A 24,196-nucleotide genomic window follows, 5' to 3' on the forward strand; every position below is an offset into this window, starting at 1 on the left:
GGCTGGTTTTATTTAAACTTTTTTATTACCTGATATGAAGGATTCAACAAAAAATAACACAAATCACAACCATATTTTTTGTAACAAATAAAATTGTGAAAGGCACATAGGAACAAACATATAAATCTCAAATTTAACTACTGGAGGATGATGAAGACTTCTTCTTTGCTTTCTCAAAGGCTTCAACAATTGCACCCCTGGAACAGTTTATTACAGAAGGAAAAGTGGCAAAGGTAAAGTTTAATTTACTTTTAGTTATTTCAAGAAAAGTTTTCAAAATTTCGTTTTTTTTTTCATATCTTAAAGTGTTATTTATTGGATTCCAACAGAGTCAAAGTTGCGCAATTTTGTCGACCAATAAAAAGAACACACTAACTAGACTGTAAACAATAAGAAATAATTGCAAGAAAACATGTGTCAACAGTTTAATTAATATAATTTTTTAAATGCAATCAGATTTAACTGCTTTATTTTAAAGTGTAAAACCAACTCACCTGAATATATTACTATACCAAATGTAGGCCCCTACATGTCCACAGTCTAAATATCTCACAGTAGTTCCAGGCCATATCTCGTCAAGTCTTGATACACCCCTTCTAGGGACATACCCGTCAGTTTTAGCAGTTATTGATATCACAAGTGAGGTATCCACAGGTACTGAGAAATTTTTTAAATGTGTACATTCATCCATCATGCCCCTCATAAACCACAAGGCTTCTTTTGCTGAAATGTGGCTTTGTTATTTTAACAAAACGCACGTCACAACTATTAAACACCTCGTTTTTTCATTGATATCACTTTTTTGCTTGGAATAAGTGGAGGTATATTTTTAATATAGTCGATCTGTGATAAAAATCTCTTCTTAGAAGGAGACGACTTGTAAGAAACTTCTTGACAGCTCCTATTCTCACCATTAATCTTAATTACATTAACTAACTCATAAGGAGTCACATAGCTAGACTTTAATTGATCAACTAGGTCCATTTCACATTGTATATGATAATCTGGAAGACATGTAATGGTTTTAAAAAGTTTTCACAAAATAAAAATCACCATACCAGTCAAACTTTTACCTAAATTACAAGCAAAAGGATCATCCACTATTTTGCAAGCTTTTGACAGCTTTTCAGAGTACATTTTGTTGCTAAAGTATTGGTCTTGAAGCATGTCCCAGTCTATGGACTCACTCATTACACCCTAATAATACAAATAAACATTATGTGGCATATATTGAATCAAAACGTATAATTGCAAAATAGGTTAAAGTGCTATTTGTGACCAACACTTTAACTTAAAATTATTTTTCAGCCCTTGAAATTTGTTATAGTTTTCATCTTTAAATCTTCACTTCTACATAGTGCAGATAAAAAATGCCAAGCATGATTGTGAAGATAAAGCAAAACATTATGTTTGTTACTACTGAAAATAAATGAATGTACATTTAAAATAGAATTGAGAAAACACAAACTGGATGTAAATTGTTCAAGTTGTATGGGTAATTCAGGACATATAACATAAATGTATTGTTTTTTAAAGTATACTAATATTATTATTATCAACCTAACACACATATTAAATTTGCGAAATGACCCATTCTTATTAAATTTACAACATACCATTGACAGCAAAGATTGTATAATAAAAGATCCAATTACCAAAATTTAAATTATAAAATTTAGTGGGGTCATTTTACCTCAGTAAAGACAGATGAGGCAGTTGACCAGCTTAAACAAGGGACTAGCACCAAAGGTTTGGGCCAATTAGATGCTGCAAGAGAAGCCATCTACAAAATAAATCATAATGTGATGAAGCCTAAGTGAGTCTATGTTACTAAAGAATATTCAAACAAAAGTGTACAGAAATTTTAGCATTTACTAAAAATTTTTATAATGTTGCACTGAAAGTATGCTGATTAAAAATAAGTAATGTGTTAAGTCCAACAAGTAACTCTATATTATCTGTCCACTTTTATTTAAACTTTCCATATTTCTGTGCCAAATTAAAGTTTAAGGTGTTGTGAATGCTACTCTATACTTACATGGCCACCCATTGATATACCTGTAACACCCAATGGGCCAAAACCAAGTTGTTCACACCAATTGAGCAAAACTAGACATTCTAAAATTAAACAACCACCCATGACAAAAATATCAGAAACATAATGTACACTAGATCTAATTTGTTCCTTTGGTTTTCTCAAGCCATAGAATGGGTTTTCAAGTATTATGGCACCAATACCCATTTTTAGTAAGGGTTTTGCCATCATATTTCTTCTTCTCCAAAAGTACTAGAAAAGTTTATATTTACAAAATAATGCTGAATTAATCCAAAACAACTTACATGATCCCCAGTGCCTGCTAAATGAATGCAAACAGGTTTGTAATCATTTGACCAGTGCAATGGTAAAACCATTTGGAAAAAAGCATCTTGAACTTCAGGGGCCACCAAACCAGGCATATGTAAAGCAAAAGGACTCCGAAATTTACCTTCAATAATGTGACAGTCTGCATGCTTCTGGGACTGGAAAAAAGCACCAAACATATAGCAAAGTTAACTATCAAAAAACAACTCTCTTACATTTAATATTTGGATTGGGTAATCCTTTGGCACTAGATCAAAGCAAGTTTCTCTATTTGACATAACTTTCCTAAAGCTAAATAGCCTAAAAGCATATGGTAAAGGTATAAAATAAAAACCAAATAAACAAATGTAGTTTCATGACTACTAGTACCTTTCCAGGTCCTCCGGAACCCCCCAGCCCTTGGTGAAAAATTTAGTGAGCAAGAGCTTTCTGTATATAACGTCAAGGCGACTTACGGGCATTCTTTAGAAATTTTGTTTAAGGGAAAACTTACTTTTAAACCTTTATTTTGAACTTTTTTTGTCAATTTTTCATTTTATAACCTCAAACCTCAACTCAAAATAAAACTTACTGTCAAACTGTCAAACATCATTTTATTTGAAACATTGGAAGTGTCTAAAGTTCCGCAAGGAAATCTTAAAATTACGACTAGTAGAGTCAATTGATTTTTCTGACTTTATGTGCAAGTGCATTGTGCAACCTTACCTTATGGCGTTAAGCTTCAAGTTTATTTATTACAATGGCCGCATTCGTTTTCACGCTCCATGGAGCGAGCAGAGCGTTTTAGACGTCAGAATGACGTAATTTGACAGTTGGTGGAAATTATGGTTTTGCCAAATTGCGCCATCGTGACGTCAAAAACGCTCTGCTCGCTCTATGGAGCTTGAAAACGAGTGCGGCTTTTATGTTATATTAGCACAAACACAATAAAAATCATCAATTTACAATCCTTTAATAACAGACGAATATAATATAAATATAATATAAAACACGGATTAAAGAAAACAATATTAACAAAATCTAAAAAACAATCAATCAACCACATTTGCTTGTATAACAACTTGCGGATTTAATATGTCATCTCTGCTTTGAATTAGTCTTAATTCAGTATTCTTGGAGTTCAATTCCCTTCCTGAAACAATTATTTAAAAAAACAGTAAAGTAAAACAGGTACGAGAAACTTTTTTATTTAATGTTTAAGCCTTTAGCAGGCGATTTCATTTAAAGTGTTAAAATTTCTTAATCAATTGGATGACTTTCCAAGTCTTTTCTACATTTGAACTCACCTTTAGAGTGTTCATAAGTCCGTTTCAAGACCGACTGTAACGTTGCCACAGTTTTCTCCAGCGAAGCCTTCACGTCCGATCCAGATTGTTGCATAAAACACAAGATAAGGGCGCTGAACAAGTCTCCTGTTCCTGTAAATACTGCTGGAATTTTTGGAATTTGCAATTTGAGTTTAATTGAAGTTCCTAAAAATAAGCTATTCTATAATAAAAGTTAATGCAATTTGAGAAATTAATAAGTAATAAAAAAAATGTATGCAAACCTCTTCTAGAGCTAGCAAATACAACCAACTGATTTTTGTCAGAAAATTCTGCAGAAGAAATGAAAACGGTTTGAATTCCTTTGCCGTGCAACAAATCAATTGCTGTCCACATTTGCTCCTCATTCTCAATTGCCATATCCGTTAATAGTTGTGCTTCAAACAAATTTGGTACCAAGATCGTTGCCAGAGGCAGTATTTCATTTTTGTAAATTGAGAGCAACTCTTTAGGTACATACATTTTACCATTATCACCCATTACTGGATCACATACTGAAGAAAGTAAATTTGTACAAAAAAACCTATCAAAATAAACTAGTACCATGTATACCATAAATCAAATCAGGATTAACACTTTTCAAATGTTTGTAAACTGATATGATCTCCTTTAAAAAACCAACTGAACCAATATAGCCAGTAAGTAAATGACTGTACTGATCAATGCCATTGTTTTTGAGCCCCCTAATCAAATCGCTCAGCTCTTTTTCGCTAATTACTTGTCCTTCCACGCTTTTATAGCCTGTGTGGTTTGAAAATTGGACTGAATTGATATAGTCCACATCAAATCCCAGCAACTGCAAATAAAATGTACAAAGCCACTCTCTATATAATTGTATTCCTTACTGGTTCCAAAAACCCTATGTAGTTATTTAATTTGAAACGCCCTGTATATGAAGCTAGCAGAGTGAATATGACGTCACAATGACCAACACAGTCGCTCTACTCCCTCTATGGAGTATGCAAATAAATACGGGCCGCATTCGTTTTCAAGCTCCATGGAGCGAGCAGAGCGTTTTTGACGTCACGATGACGTAATCTGACAAAACAATAATTTGACTAATTTGACTTGTAGAGAATGATTGTGACGTCACTATGACTTAATTATTAATTTAAGAAACAGTAGGGACTTTGCAGTCTGCTCTATTATATTTAAAGCATCCAAACAAATTGGATCAGTAAGTGAAGGCTGTTAAACTGATAAAAAGATCAACAAGGTTAATTTCATTAAAGTTAATTTGAAATAGTTAAGTTAATAGTTTAATTTTCTTCTTTTGAAGAGTTAAACAGACCATAAACTTCTATGTAAATTGATGATTGAACACTTACCTGCATTGGAAAAACTGCACTTTTATTTCCGACATACCCAGAGACCACATGACTCTGAATTGAAAGAATTCTTGATTCCATTTTATAACTTTTTACTTAGCAACATCTATCCAACGGCTGAAATTAGATTAAAACCAGCTTTAATCTAGCATGTTTATAGTACAAACAGATAAAAGTAATTTCAGACAACTACACTGCATTATCGTCAATGCTAAACGAACTTGAAATAATCACTTCAGTAACATCTGGGCGAATTCAAAAAAACAATTGAACAATTCAATATTCATAACAAAACCATAAAATAATAAATACTGTCTAACCTTACAATAACATATTCCATGCTTCATATTCTTGATATTGACAAATCACAACATGCAATACACCAAACAAACAAATAAAACCTTAATTAAATTACATCAAATAATTCAACAAATCGTTTTTCAAATTTGAACAATTTGAATTTTGTACTTTATGTTGTGTTGTCCAATGAAACGTCAGAAACAGCTGATCGGCCTTTTTTGAAAGGACAAACCTGAGGAAATACACGATTCAGATTTTTACCAGAACTTTATAATATACATAAATAAGTAAATATTTTGATTAGCTGCACAAGAAAAAGAACAGCAGTCTTTTATCATATATAATAAATTTTCTTTTCTAGAAAAATTATGTTTGACGTTAAACAGCTGATTTGCGATTAGCTTAGGTTTAGGTTAGACAACCAACCATACATACATACCGTTTGCAAGTTTAAAATGAAAGTGTACAAAAAATTGAGAGTTTTCAATGATAAATGAGAGAAGATAGTTTTAGAAACTCAGTTACTAACTTATAAGGTATTCTGAAGGATCTTAAATATATTTCGTAAATATTTTTTTAGAAGGCAGGTTTTGTGACGTAAATCTTGACTTAGTGACATACACAATTATTGACATTAATCACATTACATACTCTACAGTCTACTGTCTGTAACCGACTGCAAGAAGCCGAAGCTGTACTTATAATTTGAAAAATAAATAGCAAAAACTGAAAATGTCGTACAAAGTGGTGATGGTGCGCCATGGTGAGTCCGAATGGAACGAGAAGAACCTTTTTTGTGGCTGGTTTGATGCCAATTTAAGTGAAAAAGGTAAGATGATTGTGACCTTTCTTTGACCTTCTTCCTTGAAAATTGTTCTCACAGGAAAGCAAGAAGCAACTAATGCCGGTGTTGCGCTCAAAAACTCAGGCTATCAATTTGATATTGCATACACTTCAGTGCTCACCAGAGCTCAAAACACTTTACAAGCCATTCTGAAAGAAATTGGTCAAACTGACCTACCTGTAATTAAAACATGGAGGTTAAATGAGAGGCATTATGGAGGGCTGACTGGTCTCAACAAAGCTGAGACTGCTGAAAAATATGGAGATGAGCAAGTGGCTATATGGCGTCGTAGTTTTAACACTCCACCTCCACCAATGGAACCTGGTCACCCCTATTATGACACTATTGTTAAAGACCCTAGATATGCTGCTGAACCATCTCCTGATGAGTTTCCTATGTTTGAAAGTTTGGAGTTGACTATTAAACGCACCCTTCCTTTCTGGAATGAGACCATAGTGCCACAGATTAAAGCAGGAAAGAAGATTTTAATTGCTGCACATGGAAACAGTTTGAGAGGCATTGTTAAGCATTTAGATGGTAAGTGACTTATAATATTGATCTTAACAGTCACTCATTCAATAAATAAAATGTCATTTTATTTTTTTAACTTTAAATAATCAAATCCATTTAAAAAACTTTAGTTGCATTAATAATGACAAACTTGTGAATTGTGTCTACAAAAATATTTGCTATTTTAAACTCACATTCTAAAAAAAGTGTATTATTGTAGGGTTGTCAAATGATGAGATCATGGGGCTGAATTTACCCACTGGAATTCCATTTGTATACACATTGGATGAAAATTTGAAACCTGTTAAGAGCATGGAATTCTTGGGAGATCCAGAAACAGTGAAAAAAGCAATGGAAGCTGTTGCTGCACAAGGCAAAGCTAAGAAGTAGAGTAGAGAATATAACAAGTTTCTGGATGTGAGTGTTATATAAAATTAATTATTTATTTGGTAAGAATTATATGTCATATGTTTAGTTACAATAAAACCAAACGTGTTCCAAGAAGTATTTTTAATTATTTGAAGGTTGTTTTTTTATTAAATAGATTACATATACAAAAATAATAATTCAAAGACCTGTTAAAAAAACGGTAGCTATTTACATTTTAAAACAAAGCTTAATCTTTACCTGTATCCAGTAAATTTTGTCATCTTGTAAAGTTGAGAAATACACAACTTTGTTCCATAACTCTTTTCTTTAGCTGATTGATTGTGAAAACTTAGAAAAAAAGTACATTTCACAAAAGCCAATGAAAATACAATTCTAAATGTGACAAATAAAGTATTTTTGACATTACTAATCATTGAAAGATTGTGTATACTGTCCTGTAATTCTTACAAATAAATTTTGACACATACTTTTGCGAAGTTTGATAAATTTTTAGAAGCTAGTGACAACTAAAGGATTTTTGAAGTGTTTGAGGCATCTGGAAATGTGACAATGTTAAAAGCTGGTTCTACACCAGTTTTTTTGTGACTGTGGTGTCATTTTAATTGTTTTCCTGTCAAAATGTATGATAATAAGTTCTGAAATATTTTGGATTCATGTTTGAAATAAAAGACATTCTGTAAAGAATGATTATAAGCCATTAAGACATATTAATTGATGTTTAATCCAAATTTGATATTGTACTTGTATAATGCCCACTAATCTTAGTGTAATGGCAAGACCAATAAGCTAAGAAATTGTTCGAAATTACCATTATTTCTTAGTATTTGGGATTAACAATAATAATGTTAATTAAATAATTTTAAATGTCAATTTGGCAATCTCCTTGATTAAAACCTAAATCTAATTTATTTCCTTGGTATTATATATTATTGTTGTAAATACCAACTAATATACAAACCTCACACTTATCTACTTAATAGTATTCTAGCCCCAAGCTACAGAACAGGAGAATACCTACAAAACAATTGTTGAAGTGGTAAAACGTTCTGCAAAAATAAATAAAGAACTAATTAAATAGAAACCTTAGTGTACTAACAAGTATCACAGCCCAAAAAGTTAATGTTACACTGTCAAAGAATATGCAAATATAATTTGGCTTTTATTTCGTTATAGCTAAAATGGCACGTGGATTCCTTGTTTTATCGTGTAATAGAAATTAATTCAGCGCTGCAAACACAAAACGGAAGCCAAGAGCCAAAATTCAAAAACCATTATAACATAAATTCACTTAACTTTCCAGTTAAAACTCACAAACTACCAAAATGAACATCTTAGAGTCAGTCTGAAATAAAACGTGAAGAAACCTTACTCTATGCCTCTCGGACCGTCGATAGGCATGGTATGCAAAACTTCATCTAAAAGCTGTAATGCTCTATGCAAGTGCACTTCTATCCAACAGGGAGTTTCTTTAATAGACTGTCTTGGATAGTCAGGGCCCCAACCTTTAACGAAACTTAAACGTAAAATGCATAGCCTTCGTAAGTCATCCACGCCGATTCCTGTTGCGGCCGATAAACCTGAAATAATTGGTTGCAAAAGCTAGATTTTAAACAATCAGCAAATTAATACTTATAGCGGGAGCAATTCCACCCACTGAATGAGGACCGGGAATGTGTCCAGCTACAGCTGCGGCTTGTGCTGCAGCTGCTGCTTGCGCAGTTTGAGCTTGGGTAGTCATCTGATGGTGACATTGCCGCAAATCAAAAACCTGCATAAACATATCTCAATAAAAGTTGGCCAAAAATACTAATTTTATTACCTTAATGTATGCTGCGGGATATATTTTATGAACGGCATCTCCAGGTTGTCTACCAGCTTCACGATCCAAGTAGTAACTCTGAACGAAAACTGAGTGATCACTTAAACAACGTAACCATACGTCTCCTTCTCCTCTTAAATCAAGCTGGACTCCTTTCCCAATATGTAATCTGGAATATATATTTCAAGGATTAGGAACTTCTTGAATGATGCGATTATATTGTTAAGTTAGAATTTCTTGGGGTTTTTGTTCTTTTCGTAAAAAAATCAAAAACAAAAGGCGATGTTAGCCTCGTAACATTGTTAATTTATTTAAAATTCGTTTAGGCAGACACTGCACGCGTTTTTTAAGGTTGCATAAAAGCCAATTTACTTATACTGGAATGAAGGTATTGTTCTTTGGTTATCAAGCCCTATAGCCTCTCTGACGTATATAAATACTGCAAAATCGGTCAGAAGATTGGTATTGATAAACAAAAAAAAATCTCATCATTTTTAATCCTGTATATTGTTTCTTTTTTGGATTATACGACAAATTCTAGACATATGTACTTCATGTATAATGTCATATGCCTATCTGTATTCGTTCCTGAAATATTTACCATTTTAAGTGAAATTTGACATTTCGCATATCAGAAAAGGTTTTTTTTTTGGTTTTTGTATATTGTCTTGTTAAACAAGGTTGGTTTTAAGAGTGGGTGCTGAAACGATGCCAACTTTTGACCACACGGATATGAAAATAAAATTTAATACTATTTCATCATACCTCGCTCTTTCACTTTGTTCCGTCCTATGAACGTTACTAAGAGCCCCCAAACAAAATCTGTGACCACCTGAGGGATCTACATAACCATCTATAGTGACGTTGGGGCAGTTTGAAGGGACTTTAAAGGTTTCGCCTACTTGGGTGTCCAGCTCAAAATAAGCCACTGAACACCAATATTCCGGTGCAGGTTGAGTGGAAAGTAGTCCCACATTTATGTCAGTACCAAGCTGGTTGGTTGAATTGTGATTCCCTGAATGAAAAAAATCAGAGTATTAGAAAGTCACAAACAACACTTGTAGTCGTACAATAAGTGTTGTGATGGTTTCGAGAATCTGGTGGTTGCATACTTTGTGTATAGGTGAGCGTATTTGAGCCAGTCCACGTTCCTCCAGCACCGGTGTATGTTTGTGGGAGGGTTGTTACTGTTTGAGAGTTGCCGGAAACATTATTGCTGCCACTTACATTGGCACTAGTACCGTTAAAGCCGTTCTGTTGCATGTGGGGAGATACTGGAGAGCTGCTACCTAAACAAAATTAATTATCTACCTACCCCATTTACAGTGTGCTTGAAATTATTTAAATACCAATAGCTGGTGCGATAGCCTCTTGAGCTCTGTCTGAATTAACAGGAGTTTGTGAGTTGTTGTAAAATTGACCAGGACTATTGTGTGTCGGTGTGTTATGCATTACAGCTGTAGAACCACTGGGGGTTTGATTATTTATTATGGCTCCTGGCACTTGATTCTGGTTAGGGAGGCCTACACAAAAGAAAACATATGACAGCAGACTGAAAAGACTCTTTCCACAAGCAAACAACTAGAAACAATCTAAATAAAAATTCTTACGAGGCATATGCATGTGGGGCAACCAATTAGACCTTGTGGGGTCTGGTCCGCCTTCAGTTTTTGGCATCACAGGACCCAAAACTCCTCTATTTGAAGGACTATACAATCCAGGATCACCTACCACGATAATGAAAAGAAAAACATGCATAACTGAAATTTGCGAAATCGTCAGTTACTGCATAACATCCTTGATTAACTCTATGCCCTGTGAGAAAATCTAAATCTCTAGTAAAATCTATACTCTAACTTCTACAATTAATTTTATTTCTAAAATCTATTAAAGCTACTAAGAGCAAAAATATAATTTATTATGTAATTAGCTCCTTTAAATACTACGTACAGTTTTAAAAAAAGTATAGGGTGAGCTAATAAGCAGTGCAAGCAACTATTAACAACAAAATTATTAAAATGAATAAAACAGAGATTTTTTTTAATCAATAATGAATCTAATTTAATCATTTTCACGTCCAAAATAGTGCAACAATGACAAATTTGCCACACTACAAATGCCATGTAAAAATACTGGTTTTAAATGGAAAAAATGAGTGGTTTTGCAAGGACCGCCGCGTGCACAACTTATTATGAACCCATGTAAGTAACAGATTATAAAAAAACATTAAATCCAAGTAAATTTTATTTTATTGGGACTTACTTGTAGGTGACTGTAAGTTTCCCAAATTGAAATTTTGTTGAGGTGGATGGTGTTGTATTGTCTGAGAAACTCCAATACCTAATTCTCCATCAACATCCATGGAAGAGCCTGACACAGTACCTGCACTGTACTCATCTTTCATACGTGGAGTACCTGCTTGAAGTGTCAACCCTGACAAGTCAATTCCTGGAGATACCACTCTTTCATAATGATAGGGATTAACACAAACTGAGTCACATTTTAAATCAAAAGCAAACTGGCAGTATTTAATATGTTTGAGTTCGTTTTTATGAAGGTCTGGCCATCTCCAAATTCTTGCATAAATTACGTGAGGAAAACCTGGAATTTTTTAAATGTTTAACTGATGAAAAACATATTTTGCAAATGACAATATATACTAGGTACATTCTATAAAATAAAGTAAATTTATAGAAAGTTGTTAATTAAAAAAATGAGAGCACCTTTTACAATGACAAATGAAAAAAATTGTAAACTGTTACATGTTACTTTAGTTGTCAACTGAATTACCTATAGTAGTACTACTTAAACTAGATAAACAAAGAAAGACTGAATATTGTTAGACAAAAAAAAATAAACAATAGCTTGTAAACACTTGCTATTGGTATGACAAAAATGTATACATTAGAAGCAAACCTTTTCGTCCAGCAACTTGCAATCTGCCATCTAAAGTCCTTTGAATTGTGACACATTTACTAGGGTGGGCACCACTAGTAGTTATTGCTGTGATAAGAGAGTCTAATTCATCTCTCTTTTCTTTGAGTTTTTTAACAAGAGATTCAATGGCTCTTTTGGCAAAGCCTTCACTTTCTCCACCTTGTCGATGGCACATTAAACTGTGGACAATGCTCAAGCAAGCATCAGCTGAGGAAGGGGCGTTTGTGGTCAACCCTGACATGTCCAGTGTTCACTCCAAACCACTGTAAAGTTAACCAGTTACAAAATAAACTATACTAAAGTGGCAATTTAGGTTAAAAGCAGATAAATAGTAGTCACTACTAATCACATAACCTTAGTTTGACTGTACTAAAAATAACAAACAATATTTTATTGGGAGGGACCAGAACTACATTTTTCTTATCTGGGTATTAACAATTCAGAAGTTGTTCCATTTATGGTGTCCTTGTATAATGTTTTAACAAACCACTTACCTATTATTATTAAATCAACTCCACTAAAAACAATCACTGCATGTCAACCCTTTATTGAAGACCCACTATTGAAGAAAATTGTTTTAAAAAAAACTGCAACTCTGATTGTTCACTGATTTTATATTGCTATCATTTATTTACTTAATTAAATTACTTTTATTGTTTTAGTTAACTGTAACACTACTTCAGTATTTTTATCCAACCATCCTCTAGTGCATGGTATTGTATTGGATTCACTATAAACTACACTAATTCATGGACTGTAGTGCCATGGACCATGAAACTATCAAGAAAGGTCAATAACCTCTTTACAGATAAAGTTGATATACCTACACTTTTCAGTTTTTACCAAATAAAAAACTAGCACTTTGTATGAGCATTAAAATTACTTTAGACATGGTTAATGTTGTTTTTTACCTGAAGTAATACACATTGGTTTAAGAAAATAATAACTTCTGATAAATGACTACCATCTGGTTTGACAAGTCTGAAATTTCATTATAGTAAGGTTGGTACATACTGGAATTTTGAATTCAGAAATTGTTAAAAAAGAATCTTATCTCAATAGAAAATAAAGTATTTATATGTGGTAAGACTAAAAAGCACATTTCCTTAAATAATGTTTATATTTACGTTTTATGTTATATCCTGTCAGGTGAACCTCATTGCCAGACTGCCTTTATTAAATAATTTCCATTGATTTGCTGTTAATATCCAAATTTCCAAACAATGTAACAACAATGGAGGTGACAACTAACTTACTACAATTACTACAAAATACAACCAATCAAAAACAGAATAGGCGTCCGGGAGTGTCACAGTTTAGACAGTTGACAGAAGAATAACGAAGCAAGCACTCTTCTCAAGACAGGGGTATATTGTTGTGGTTAACAGTTAATTCGGTTAACCGTTGTAACACTTGTAACTATAAAAGCAAAAGCCGAGATTTGAAGACACAGATCATCAGAGCTAAAATAATTAGCATGGTAAAATTGTAAAACAAAAACTTCAGTTTGACTTATTATTTGTTTATCATCGTGTGCGGTATAAGCACGTTACTTTGAGTGAACAGAGCGTATGTGACGTCACAATGACGTAATTTGACAGTTGGACCGATTATGGTTTTGCCAAATTTCGTCATCGTGAGGTCACTTAGCTCCGCTCAAAACGAATGCGGCCATAGTCAAAGCAACATTAACTAAACGTGCTTGAATTACTTTCGTTAAATACGTGATTTGATGTTTTAACACCTTCAAGATGTTTGAGCTAGTAACAGTTATTGCATATTGAGTAAAGATATTATAACCTGTAAAAGTGGGCACAGATATTTGTCAAATATTAGCTAGCATCATTGTTTTTGCCCATACATTAGCTTATATCCACTCGTATACGTCACACAAGTATATGACATTTGTGCTTTTACTATACTTACGTTAAGGTAATATTTACAGCAAATGGCTCAAATCTCTGCAGAATGAGTAGTTATCTGAGCATTTTCATATACAACTCCTAATTAAACCCCCAGGGTAAGGTTTCCTTCATGAAAGTGTCCAGAATTAAAAAAGTATATCTGTGACACTTTGGTGACTTACTGCTAGCTAAGTTTGCCCTAATTTTACGCAAAATAGTGTAACAAAGTGTTTTTCTTTAAAACCATTTTTATATAAAAGTTGTTCATGATCAATAGTATCAATAAGAAATCATTACGTCAGGCAAAAAAACCACAACTTAAAAATTGTAACAATAATTTAGTAATAAAATTTTTCCATTTATACAACCGCACAATTAACAAATTAGATTGTACATTGACGTATCAACGCGTTACAACCCGTAAGAATAAATATTCACTAATAGAAGGTGCAAAAAGATAAAGCTGATTGTCCAGCTCAAAGGGTACCAATCCTTTTAAGCCCGTTCTAATACCCTCAAACTCAAGTACCCATCCATCCATGTAGTAAAATTTGTAAATATGGTAATAACCATCCTTAGTTACTACAGAAAGAAAAGCCTCACGTGTATTGAAACCTGAAAAAGTACTTTTGATGAACTGTTAGTTGCAACAAAACGTTTACTTTTTACCTTCAAGATAAAAAGATGAAAGACTAACTACAGTTTCATCTAAAACAATTTTTTGATAGGCATAGTAGTTATTCCACTTGTGATGGTATTTTAGTACCCAAAGAGGTTCATCATTGCTTGCTAGGATCAAGAAGCTGTCTGCTGCTAAGACGATACCTTGGGCTTTAGTACATCCATAAGGCCATATTCTTAGAAGCTCAAACTAAACCAAATAAAATATAAGGGTACGCAGACACCTTACATATTTTTGTTAACAGAATATACGGGGTGATTCAAGTAAAGTGTGTGTGGAAATCATACTGGCTAAATAATGTGTAACTATTAGCCAAAATTGCTTAGAATCTTAAAGGTGACAATATATTTGAGCTATATCCTAGAAAAACGACCCTTCACTCGAACCACTCTGTATATACCATCTTACTTTCTCATTGTTTTGATCAAATTTAAAAATGTTGGTAAATGGTGTATCTGCTTGATTGGCTATTACTAGAATAATTCCTTGTGCTGACTCCATTAGATGAAGCGATGAAGCTTTATAGGACGGAATGTTTTGAACCTCAAATACATATTCCTAAATAAAAATAAGGTTTTATTCTACTTACTATGTTTAATTATTAATTTCTTACCTTGTCGTAACTAAGCTTATAAAGAGTTGAATTTAACTGGTGAGTATCCAACAAAGGGTCGTAAAATCGGGTTATCATTAGGTACGTGATTTCATTCATTGTAAAAAAGCCAACATCACTAATATAGTCTGTAACGGAAAGCGGAAATATATAATTCTTTTTAGTTAAGTTGCCCTTAACATTCCAGGTAATGTATACTGTATCATCCGTGTTGTTTAATCTAAAAAGAAGCAGTTCTATTTAGTTAAATTTAATTTTACTGTGTAGAAACTTACCGACACTCTTGGCTTCTACTAACACTATTTATAAGAACGTGCACAGTTACGTGTTCATTATTGAAGCTAAATACTCTCTTATGTGGTAGTTCCTGTGGTAAAGGATTTACTGATAAATCAGGAGAGATTTCCAGAGAGTGTTGTACGAAACACTCACATCCTATTGGCAGGAGACACTTATCGTGTGACTCTTCACTGGTTATGTGAACCAGAGAATAGTTTTGGATCACTGTAATTTTGACATCAACTGCTTTATTATTTTTAACTTGGAATAAGTTTTCTGTGTTTTGAATATACATAAACTCATCTCCCCAAGCTGAAAAATATTTTTTTTTTATATTCTAAATTATATTATACAGCGCGTATCTTAACACACGTTGTAGTTGCGATGAAGACAATTGGATGACATTTTGAGCTTCGTCGATTATTTCACTAATCTTCCCTTCCTGAATTTTGGAAATTTGTAACGCACTATTCACATATTCAAGTGGAAAATTATTGACTTTTGATGCAGTTAGGGTTCCTTTAAACTCAGTTGATTTTAAGATACTCTAAAAACGGTCTTAATTACTGCAATGCATATATAATTAATAAACTACATACCAAAGTACTAATCACAGTACTACTGGAACGCGACACTGAGTTATTAAACACTGTAGGTACTGCAATAAAATTATAAGAGTTCAGACTTAGATTTCCATTAATAGTTAACTCCTGCATGAAATGTTTGGGTTCTGTAATTTCCTGCTGGTCCATGTCAAATACCACGTTCTTTATTTGAATGTTATTTATTGCTGCTACTTGAAGTTTTTCTGTAAATGGTTTTAGTGAATATAAAAAATACTATTTAACTATAAACTCTCACCTTCGATAGTTACTGTGGAAAGGAAGTGGAGTGCGTTAGTTACTTGTCTCTCTGTTACGTTAAGCAGTAATCGGTTATTGAGGACAGTATTCAAGTCGTAGTTGTTAATATCCTTGATCGTTAGTGAGTTGGTAATGTTAAGTGAATCAAAAATTACTTCTGGAACTGTAAAAGTGGAGTTGGATAAAGTGACCACATCATCTGGTAACAATCCAGATATTCTGTTTGTCTGCAAGATTGTTAGTTTTGAGTTTATACTAATGATTTGATTAAGTTGCACACCATGAATTTATCAGTTTGTAGACCAGCAAAGAATGTTTTTTTCCCGAGGATTATTAAGTCGTTGACTTTTTCATTAGAAATAATTCGTTGGTAAAGCTTACGAACTTCCATATCGTTAATAGCATAGACGTCAGCATTTTCTTTGACAATTACCAAATTCGCAAATAACTTGTTGGCAAAAGTTTTACGTCCAGTAATAAATTGTTCATGTTCAGCATCGACCAACACAACATCTTCAATCAACTCTTTTAACACAACTTCATTAAGTTTGCCTTGTAAGTCAACTTTCCGAGATGTTACATCACCAGCTATAAAAACCTAAAAATTCTTCAGTCAACCACTTAGGAACACTTTTTAATTGAAGATACAAACAGGAGCCGAGATGGTATTGCTTTTTGTTGGATGAACAGTGTTCTCTAGAATTCTCTTAATGTCACTATTTGTATCAATTATAGTCACATTTCCTATAATCTCAACTTCAGGCCACTCCCTTGTCTGAGGTGACAAGATACTTTCCATTGCTTGGTAGATATTGCAAGGTTCCATTTTAGATGCTTTTATAGATGAGAAAACGCTGTTGTTTAGAATAACTCCACTTGAGATTGTTTGGAATGTATCGGAAGTGTCAATGAGGTTGGTAACATTGACATCGTTGATTAATATAGTATGTAAATGCTCTGTAGAATAACTTTAGCTGTTTGGAACAGAAATTGTATTGGAGAAAGTCTTACCAGTTTTTAAGTCATTAAAAGTGAACCTGCCAGTGACGGTTTGGTTAAACTTCTTATGAAAGCACTTCGAAGTTAAAATAGGAAAATTTATGTCATTTATGACTTTTGTTTTTAGGTAGTTTACATAGACATTTCCAGCGAATTTTACACCTCCCTTGAAGTCAAATGTATCCTAAAAATATTTTGATATTTTCAAATGGAGTGAAACCCACTTCCGGAGAAGAACCAACAATATATTACCTCGTTTAGTAAGTTGACAACGTCAAAACTGTTGATAGTTTTTAATGCTTCAATTTTGAAAACTGTCAAGTTTCCGGTCACCATGACGTTTTCTAGATGCTTACTCTTCTGAATGTAGTCAAGTTTTTTTAAATAATCTTCCACTTTGATGCCGTGAATGGATTTTACGTGTAGATTTTGAACTGGATAAGTTCACTGTAAAGTCCCTTTGACACTCAATTTTAATATTGTATTTACCTGTAACGTTTTTCAAAGAGAGATTAGTTAAGTTTTGAGGTTTGTTCAATGAGGTTTGATTTGCTAAACTGCTGATGTTATTAATCTTCTCCGTTTCAATAATTCCTGAAAAGTTTCCTTTAACAATTACAGATGTGTAGACTTGATCTCCTAAAATTACCAATTTAATTATTTTATGTGTATTAACATTTTATGAAGTGAACACTTACTAGATAAATTTTGTTTTTGGTGAATTTCTTCAAAAGTTTCTAAATGATTTGATGTAAGTTTATCATGAAATATTTTTTTTCCCTTGATTATATATCTAATAATGCAAGAAACTATAAGCAAATTTGAGCACACGTATTGTAGACACTTACTCAACACCATGTTTTCTCACTCCTTCAGAGTGTAATTTTTCCAAGAATGATTTAGTTTCGTTATTCTCGATAGTGACATTTCCAATTACAGTGGCATTTTCTAGAAATAGAGGACTCGTGATTGTTGTGGTTGGGTTGTTTGTAGCGTAAATCCCAACTGGAACTTCATTTAAAGAGAAAGTCTGTAAGTGTTGAACAGACATCCCTTCCAGAGCTTCAAAATGTACTGGAATTGACTGAAAACAATGATACTAAATTTATGTTTTTGTGTTTGTTTGTTACTTACCTGGTTATCATTTTTGCTCCAATAATTGCTCAAATTTTCAAACGTATATAGTTCCCCACTTATGTTTAACTTAACCATTGAGCTGACAAGAAAATCTTTTGCATGCAAATTAGATGTAATGACTTGTTTTCCCAAAAACATTTCTAGTGAGTTGTTGCTGATATTATAATGTTTTCCACCAAGTGTTTCTAAGTGTGTGCGGACAAACAAATTTTCCACAACGACTTTTCCTGAAAGTTGATTTTTTTGACAATAAAAACATACACACATAACAAAAATTTTAAACCTTTTACTGAAGTATCTTGATCTAGTTGGACTATATTGGAAATCTCAACCTCATTTAGGGTGTCACATGATATTCTTTTAGCTTGTATATGGTTAAATATTAGAGTAGGAGTTACATTCTGTTTAGTTGCTACGGTTAATAGATTGCTGACTGGCACGTGGTTTAATAATGGGGTTTTTAGGGTAATTGTCTTTAGTTTCGGTATTGTTATGTTTCCTGGAAATTTACGAATAAATAATAAATTTTAGATCACTTTTTACATACCAATTATATTGGTGTCTTCATCAATTTTGAAAGTTTGGTTTTTGAATTCATTCCAGTTGATGCCATTGACTGAGTTGACTTGTATGGATTCTACAGTCACATGAGAATAGAATTTCAAAAAATCGATTTGGTTTGTAACTTTTATCTAAAATTGTAAAACAAATTTAACACGTTAAACATCCTACATACTTGGATTAAATTACTCCGTTTAAGTTTTCTATTTGGGCTGTCAGAGTTGTGATGTTTTTGAATGTTTTCAGGCCACGAAGGCGCAAAGAACTACTAGTTTTGGCTATAGTGCTAACTTCAATATTATTAATAGTTTCTGTGTAAACTTTGGGTACCACCAACTTTTTTACTTGTAAATTTTCAAGTGTATTAATCGCATGTTTAGTTAGCATTTCTGAAAAAAAGTTCCTTGTATTAATTTATTTTAAATGAAGTTTGTAAAATACTATTGAAGATTGTATTGTTGTGGATGTATCTTAAGTTTCGTGTTCTCAGTGTGTGAATTTTTACGAAATTATGGACAGCTTGAGTTCCATTAAGAGCTAACCACGATACTGGGGTCCATGTTTTTCCATTAATAAAATTACACTTCCACTGTTTGGCGGTTGCAGTTTTTAAAGTAATGTTTTGTATAACGACGTTATTATTTACAGCCTAAAATAAAGTATTTGTCTATAATCTAGTCCAGACAGTATAATTTGAAGCTAATGTATTAAACTTACGAACTGACTGACATTTCCTTTAAGACTTAAAACGAGTTTCAATTCGTTTAAGCTATTGACGATATTTTTCCATTTATTCTGGATGTTTGTGTCCTCCTGAAATTTTATTAATTAAAGTCGAGAATCTATTTACTATTTTCTTAAGCACCTGATGGACTTGACGTTTTTCAAGATGTTTAGTTGTCACGATATTTGATTTCTTTTTTCGCTCGTTAAGTTTAGTTTCTAAATTATCGAAACATGTAGGAAGCATTCCGTCTTGCTCGGTCTCTATAAAACAGGTAAATTGAAATTTGTTTTACGATTCTTATATCTAAATAATAAATTTACCTATTCCGGCGTCAGCCTCGAAAGACATGGAATAGATGTTTATTATGTTATCGTCGTTTAAGCCGACTATAAAAGTTATATTGCCTTTTGAATTTTGACCTTTGTCGATTCCAAGTACAGTCGAAAACTTATTAAAAAAACGCTTCTCCTTATACCAAATTATTTGTTTGCCCTTTGGTTTCAATACCAGCAAATGATCCTAAAGCAAATGTCATTAATATTAAAGCAGGAGTTTTTAAATTTGTTTTACTAGTTTGGGTTGAACGATGTAAGGAGTTGAGTTCATGTAAACCACCAGAGATTTTCCAAAATGGTCCCAGTTAAATGTATTGACTAAAACCATCTCAAAACCTGTCAAGAGTAAACCAGATGTCAAAGTCATTAGTCTTACTAAGTATTATAACTTACCAGCCCATCTATATAAATTTTGTTTACCTAGCTGGTAGGTTAACATGTATGGAATACTATCCTGTACAAACAAGTCTAAGTGAGTTGCTATCTCTCCATCAAGATGCTGAATTTTCCGCAAGCTTTCTTGATTGAACAAGTACACTGAGATGGCATCCTAAATATATTTGGTGAAGTACTCGATTTATTAACATAGCACTATAATCTTACCAAATGACATAAAATGATGATTTCAAATCCGTTGTATTGGAAGGTATTTATGATATTAATACTTGGAACTATGATTGAGTGAGTTCGATCAAAGTGAGAACCCAACCATTTATAGACTCTGAAATTTCAATGAGTGGTAAACTGTCATATTAATAATAATGAATCTTGTATGGGGATGCCAAATTGTTTAATTTTGGTCAATGTTACACTGTGTAAAATTCAGTAATAAACTGTTCTGATATTAGAAAAATTTCAATTATCAACTAAATACATTCAGAAATTTTCGCAATGTTAGCAACATCAGTATATCATTTTTTGATTATATCCACAAATACACTTTCCTTTGAAATTCGTAGGTGGAACCACATAATTTTATTTTTATTTTCTATAAGTAAGTAAATAATACTTACTTTAATGAGGACTCACATTGGCCTTTGTTGGTACCCGACAAGAAATACATATTTTCGTGATTAACAAAAAATGATCCTGCTGAAGACTTTGAGCCGGAAATACTATGTAGAAAGCTTGGAGTACTGTTGGTTATTTCATAGAAAGTCACTTCATTTGTTGTGGAAAGTGCCATGTACCCTGTACCTTTATACTCAATTACCTATTAAAAAACATATTAGAAAGTAAGTTTTGTCAAAAAATGGCTTCTTGCCTTTAAATATGTAGCATGATTTGCATGATCCAAATTTCCAACTAACTCCATCTTTAAAGATTTATTTGAGGTTGCCATAAAGATTTCATCTTCCATGGTGATAAAGGTTTTATTGAATAAAGTATATATGTGCACATTTGGAACATCTTCGGATGCTTCTGAAAATCTGGAGGTAGGATAGAACGACCATTCCAAAAGAGATTCTGTAAATGTATAATTATTTCCACAGAATATTAATAATCGACATTTTGTTTTTCATACCTTGAGCTTCTGGAATATTGTCTTCTAATCGTTCGACAAAACGATTTATATTATCCTCAAGATATTGGTTTAAACCCACCTCTGCAGCTGTCAGGGTTGTCCATAAAGCACCCTGAAAGATCAGTATTAAATTACTTATTACTTCTGTTTACCTAGAAAATATAACTAACTGTTAAAATATGCAAATAAAGATTCATGGTTAAAACTGAATCGGACGAACGGTGTTGGGTACTGAACTAAACCTATGCCAACCAAAAAACAGAAAATGCTTGGAATGTGCTGATAAAAGTGGACTTAACAATTTTAAATTCCGATCAATTTATTATTGGAATGCTAATAAAGGGGTAAAACACTTAGCCAAATGAACTAGAAGCAATTTAATGCGGAAATAAAAATTTGATTAAGCTAAATGACAGGGTTAAAACGAAATCGGGCATTTTCCCACAACTCGACCAGTGGGTGGTCAGTAAGGGCACAGCGCCCCGTATAATCCTGTCTTTTTGTCCAGAGAGTGGACATGAGGGCTATAATGTACGCATACTGACATGCTATAGATTTTCCGTTCATTTTACAGACACGGACTATGCAATTCGTTAAACCACCTTTAAAAAGAAACAGTAAACCGAGATACGGACCTGCCGAATTGCTATAACGCGCGTACATTTACATGTTATTTGCATTTGGCGATCGCTGGTCATTTATAAACGAACCTCGGTATATGTCACTGAAAGATTAGTCTGTCATTCAAACGGTCCGGCATAATATCGTGGTCATTCTTTTGCGTTGAAATGGCCCGCTTTAGATGACTGGCAATCGTCCTAATATGTAACAAAACGACATTCATTTATATCTATTAAATGAGCCCTGGTATGCGGGACTATTTTATTAGGGTGGCCCAAAAAAATCGCTGATGGGATATGGGATTTATCAAAACAGCTCTTTAGTAGTTACACTGGATTTTCGCAGTGGGTTGTCCCAATTTTCAGAAGGAGAAGGGTGGATTTGTGTGATGGTTTCAAGAGTCACTTCAACCTTGTACAAAAGGGGTTCACACTTTAAAGATTACTTGAACAGTTTGATATACTATTAGCCATACCTGCTACTATTTATCATCAAAGATAAGACAATTAAAGTTGTGTCATCCGCATAGTTTAAACAAAAAATGTAGCATATTCAGAAAACTATTAGTACAGAGGTTTTATGGTGTGATAATGTATAAAAACATGATGGTTTGAAAAATTTAGACAAACCTAAATATGCAATGTGATTTGACATTAAATATAAGGGTTTACCGAAACGACATGTAATAGAAACCAATATATCAGGCTCGGGTTGTCGCTAAGTCTGTCCGTCCGAATTAACGCGAAAACTGTCAACTCGACAAGTCTGTTTGCACCATTAGGATATTTCAGTAAAATTGCATCAGTCCGATGGAATTTAATACCCCCATTCATGTAAAAGCTTCTCGAAAATCCTGTTGTTTCCAACAATAGTAGAAGGGATGAAATACATGATTAATTTTTGGACACTTCCCTAAAGGCTTTTTTCGCACAATCTGTTTATATCGACTAACCATATTTTGTCAAATGCATACCGATGCTGTTTTTGTAATTGGGTAAACTCCGCCACATCCAAGCAATATCAATCGAAAAACGACTCTTTGAATAGTGTAGTTCAGCTTTTAGGGTATGCTATTAAAGTGCTCTGTATTGGAAATCTGCATTTATTTGGTAGAGCGTCGAGGCGACTTGTATGTCGGGAATTTTCATAAAATTAAAATGAAATTGGCACTGGCGGAAAAAGGATCAAAGCCCTACGTTTAAAATGACATCGGATAAAGCGAGGTTCTTTGTTTTTATGGTCGTTTTATAGATACACAAATGAAACAACAGAGGGAGAAATCACCATTCTTCTAGTTAAACGTTGGACGTGCAGATAAGCTAAATTTAGGTTTACTAGCTATTACCTTAATTACTTCCCTGTGGCGTAAGGCTCTTATGACAATTGACGTAAAAAAGTAAAAAAATAGGAAGGGGGTAACATTCAATTATAAAATGAGTGGAGAAGCCTATTTTTAACTTCTTTTTACCGATATCCTTGATATAACTATATTGGAACTTCTATGAAAACTATACTGGTTATATAGCATTACTCTTAAATAAAAGTAATTTAATTAAACAAGGCTTAATTAATATCCAACTTAAATATGAACAGTAGTGCTAAGTATGAAATCTTTACAAAGTCTTATCAAGCATGAGGTTGTAAAGTAGCGATCTAAGGTTATTTTCTGGGTTTTAACTCGTAATCTGATCAACAGTAAGAAATTTAAAATTGGAAATTAGAATTAGACGGTATCGTTCCCGAAGAGGGGAGTAAATAATTTCTTAAAGAAAAGGGCGCTGAAAATAAAGCAAATTGATAAAACTGGAAGACTCAATTCTTCTTTAATTCAATGTCTATTGGCTTGAACTACTTCTTTGATTAAAAGGGGAGGAACCGATTTTTCCTCGGTAATGAAATAAGAACTTCGCGACCTGAACTAGATTCTTATTTAATTTCCTTTAAAGACTCATTTCCTGCAAGCAATTTAAGCTAAACGACTGTTTGTACCAATTTTCTAGACCTACTAAGGCATCAAAACTGTACGTTTAAGATTCTACCCTAATAATTAAACTAATAGGTTGTGTATGGGGTGATTATAGTCTTGTTACAGGATTTTGTAACCAGGAAAGCAGGGGGATTCATCTGTGACTTGA

At 33.1% G+C, this 24,196-nt stretch overlaps 5 protein-coding genes across 15 annotated transcripts; 1 reads left to right on the top strand and 4 right to left on the bottom strand.

Annotated features, from left to right (window-relative positions):
* Positions 1 to 6: 6 nt before the first annotated feature.
* LOC145739146 (protein ABHD18) lies at positions 7 to 2,941 on the bottom strand. Of its 2 annotated transcripts, XM_081994539.1 has the most exons (10): positions 2,818 to 2,941; positions 2,732 to 2,760; positions 2,578 to 2,662; positions 2,341 to 2,520; positions 2,039 to 2,287; positions 1,694 to 1,783; positions 1,059 to 1,197; positions 777 to 1,004; positions 495 to 723; positions 7 to 197 (listed from the first exon to the last, which is right to left on the bottom strand). In XM_081994539.1, the coding sequence occupies exons 1-10, from the start codon at positions 2,821 to 2,823 to the stop codon at positions 134 to 136; spliced, it is 1,299 nt and encodes a 432-aa protein (XP_081850665.1). In that variant the 5' UTR covers positions 2,824 to 2,941; the 3' UTR covers positions 7 to 133. The 2 variants fall into 2 exon arrangements, with proteins under 2 accessions (XP_081850665.1, XP_081850664.1); XM_081994538.1 differs by having other exon boundaries at positions 2,732 to 2,936.
* A 354-nt stretch (positions 2,942 to 3,295) lies between these two features.
* Pdxk (pyridoxal kinase) lies at positions 3,296 to 5,477 on the bottom strand. 4 transcript variants are annotated; one of them, XM_081994542.1, is made up of 6 exons: positions 5,336 to 5,477; positions 5,016 to 5,132; positions 4,240 to 4,483; positions 3,912 to 4,181; positions 3,649 to 3,834; positions 3,296 to 3,494 (listed from the first exon to the last, which is right to left on the bottom strand). In XM_081994542.1, exons 2-6 carry the CDS (start codon positions 5,094 to 5,096, stop codon positions 3,394 to 3,396), a joined length of 882 nt encoding a protein of 293 aa, XP_081850668.1. In that variant the 5' UTR covers positions 5,097 to 5,132; positions 5,336 to 5,477; the 3' UTR covers positions 3,296 to 3,393. The 4 variants fall into 4 exon arrangements, with proteins under 4 accessions (XP_081850668.1, XP_081850671.1, XP_081850670.1 ...); XM_081994545.1 differs by having other exon boundaries at positions 5,341 to 5,473; XM_081994544.1 differs by having other exon boundaries at positions 5,431 to 5,449.
* Positions 5,478 to 5,827: 350 nt separating this feature from the next.
* LOC145739149 (phosphoglycerate mutase 1-like) lies at positions 5,828 to 7,173 on the top strand. The gene is made up of 3 exons (XM_081994546.1): positions 5,828 to 6,144; positions 6,199 to 6,696; positions 6,890 to 7,173. Exons 1-3 carry the CDS (start codon positions 6,048 to 6,050, stop codon positions 7,057 to 7,059), a joined length of 765 nt encoding a protein of 254 aa, XP_081850672.1. The 5' UTR covers positions 5,828 to 6,047; the 3' UTR covers positions 7,060 to 7,173.
* Positions 7,165 to 13,130, bottom strand: LOC145739144 (SMAD family member 4-like). 7 transcript variants are annotated; one of them, XR_014180905.1, is made up of 11 exons: positions 12,943 to 13,124; positions 11,795 to 12,078; positions 11,141 to 11,479; positions 10,489 to 10,605; positions 10,228 to 10,401; positions 9,949 to 10,167; positions 9,644 to 9,893; positions 8,879 to 9,047; positions 8,689 to 8,827; positions 7,608 to 8,636; positions 7,165 to 7,525 (listed from the first exon to the last, which is right to left on the bottom strand). XR_014180905.1 is itself a non-coding variant. In XM_081994531.1 (11 exons), the coding sequence occupies exons 3-11, from the start codon at positions 12,054 to 12,056 to the stop codon at positions 8,425 to 8,427; spliced, it is 1,881 nt and encodes a 626-aa protein (XP_081850657.1). In that variant the 5' UTR covers positions 12,057 to 12,078; positions 12,310 to 12,374; positions 12,727 to 12,744; the 3' UTR covers positions 7,165 to 8,424. The 7 variants fall into 7 exon arrangements, 6 of the variants coding, with proteins under 6 accessions (XP_081850657.1, XP_081850659.1, XP_081850654.1 ...); XM_081994531.1 differs by lacking the exon at positions 12,943 to 13,124 and adding exons at positions 12,310 to 12,374; positions 12,727 to 12,744 and having other exon boundaries at positions 7,165 to 8,636; XM_081994533.1 differs by having other exon boundaries at positions 7,165 to 8,636; positions 9,991 to 10,167; positions 12,943 to 13,130.
* Positions 13,131 to 14,037: 907 nt separating this feature from the next.
* fs(1)M3 (female sterile (1) M3) lies at positions 14,038 to 21,716 on the bottom strand. The gene is made up of 30 exons (XM_081994527.1): positions 21,611 to 21,716; positions 21,441 to 21,552; positions 21,180 to 21,382; positions 20,929 to 21,128; positions 20,519 to 20,636; positions 20,309 to 20,465; positions 20,151 to 20,251; positions 19,901 to 20,099; positions 19,719 to 19,840; positions 19,571 to 19,666; positions 19,295 to 19,502; positions 19,043 to 19,242; positions 18,840 to 18,984; positions 18,576 to 18,791; positions 18,290 to 18,519; positions 18,004 to 18,239; positions 17,854 to 17,948; positions 17,645 to 17,794; positions 17,408 to 17,589; positions 17,168 to 17,339; positions 16,809 to 17,113; positions 16,437 to 16,754; positions 16,155 to 16,383; positions 15,893 to 16,101; positions 15,666 to 15,840; positions 15,290 to 15,605; positions 15,015 to 15,234; positions 14,810 to 14,959; positions 14,389 to 14,590; positions 14,038 to 14,334 (listed from the first exon to the last, which is right to left on the bottom strand). Exons 1-30 carry the CDS (start codon positions 21,635 to 21,637, stop codon positions 14,123 to 14,125), a joined length of 5,505 nt encoding a protein of 1,834 aa, XP_081850653.1. The 5' UTR covers positions 21,638 to 21,716; the 3' UTR covers positions 14,038 to 14,122.
* Between the last annotated feature and the right edge of the window lie 2,480 nt (positions 21,717 to 24,196).

This window comes from Ips typographus, linkage group LG16 (genome assembly GCF_016097725.1).
Source record: "Ips typographus isolate SLU linkage group LG16, UJ_Ityp_2.0, whole genome shotgun sequence".
NCBI classification, from domain to species: domain Eukaryota; kingdom Metazoa; phylum Arthropoda; class Insecta; order Coleoptera; family Curculionidae; genus Ips; species Ips typographus.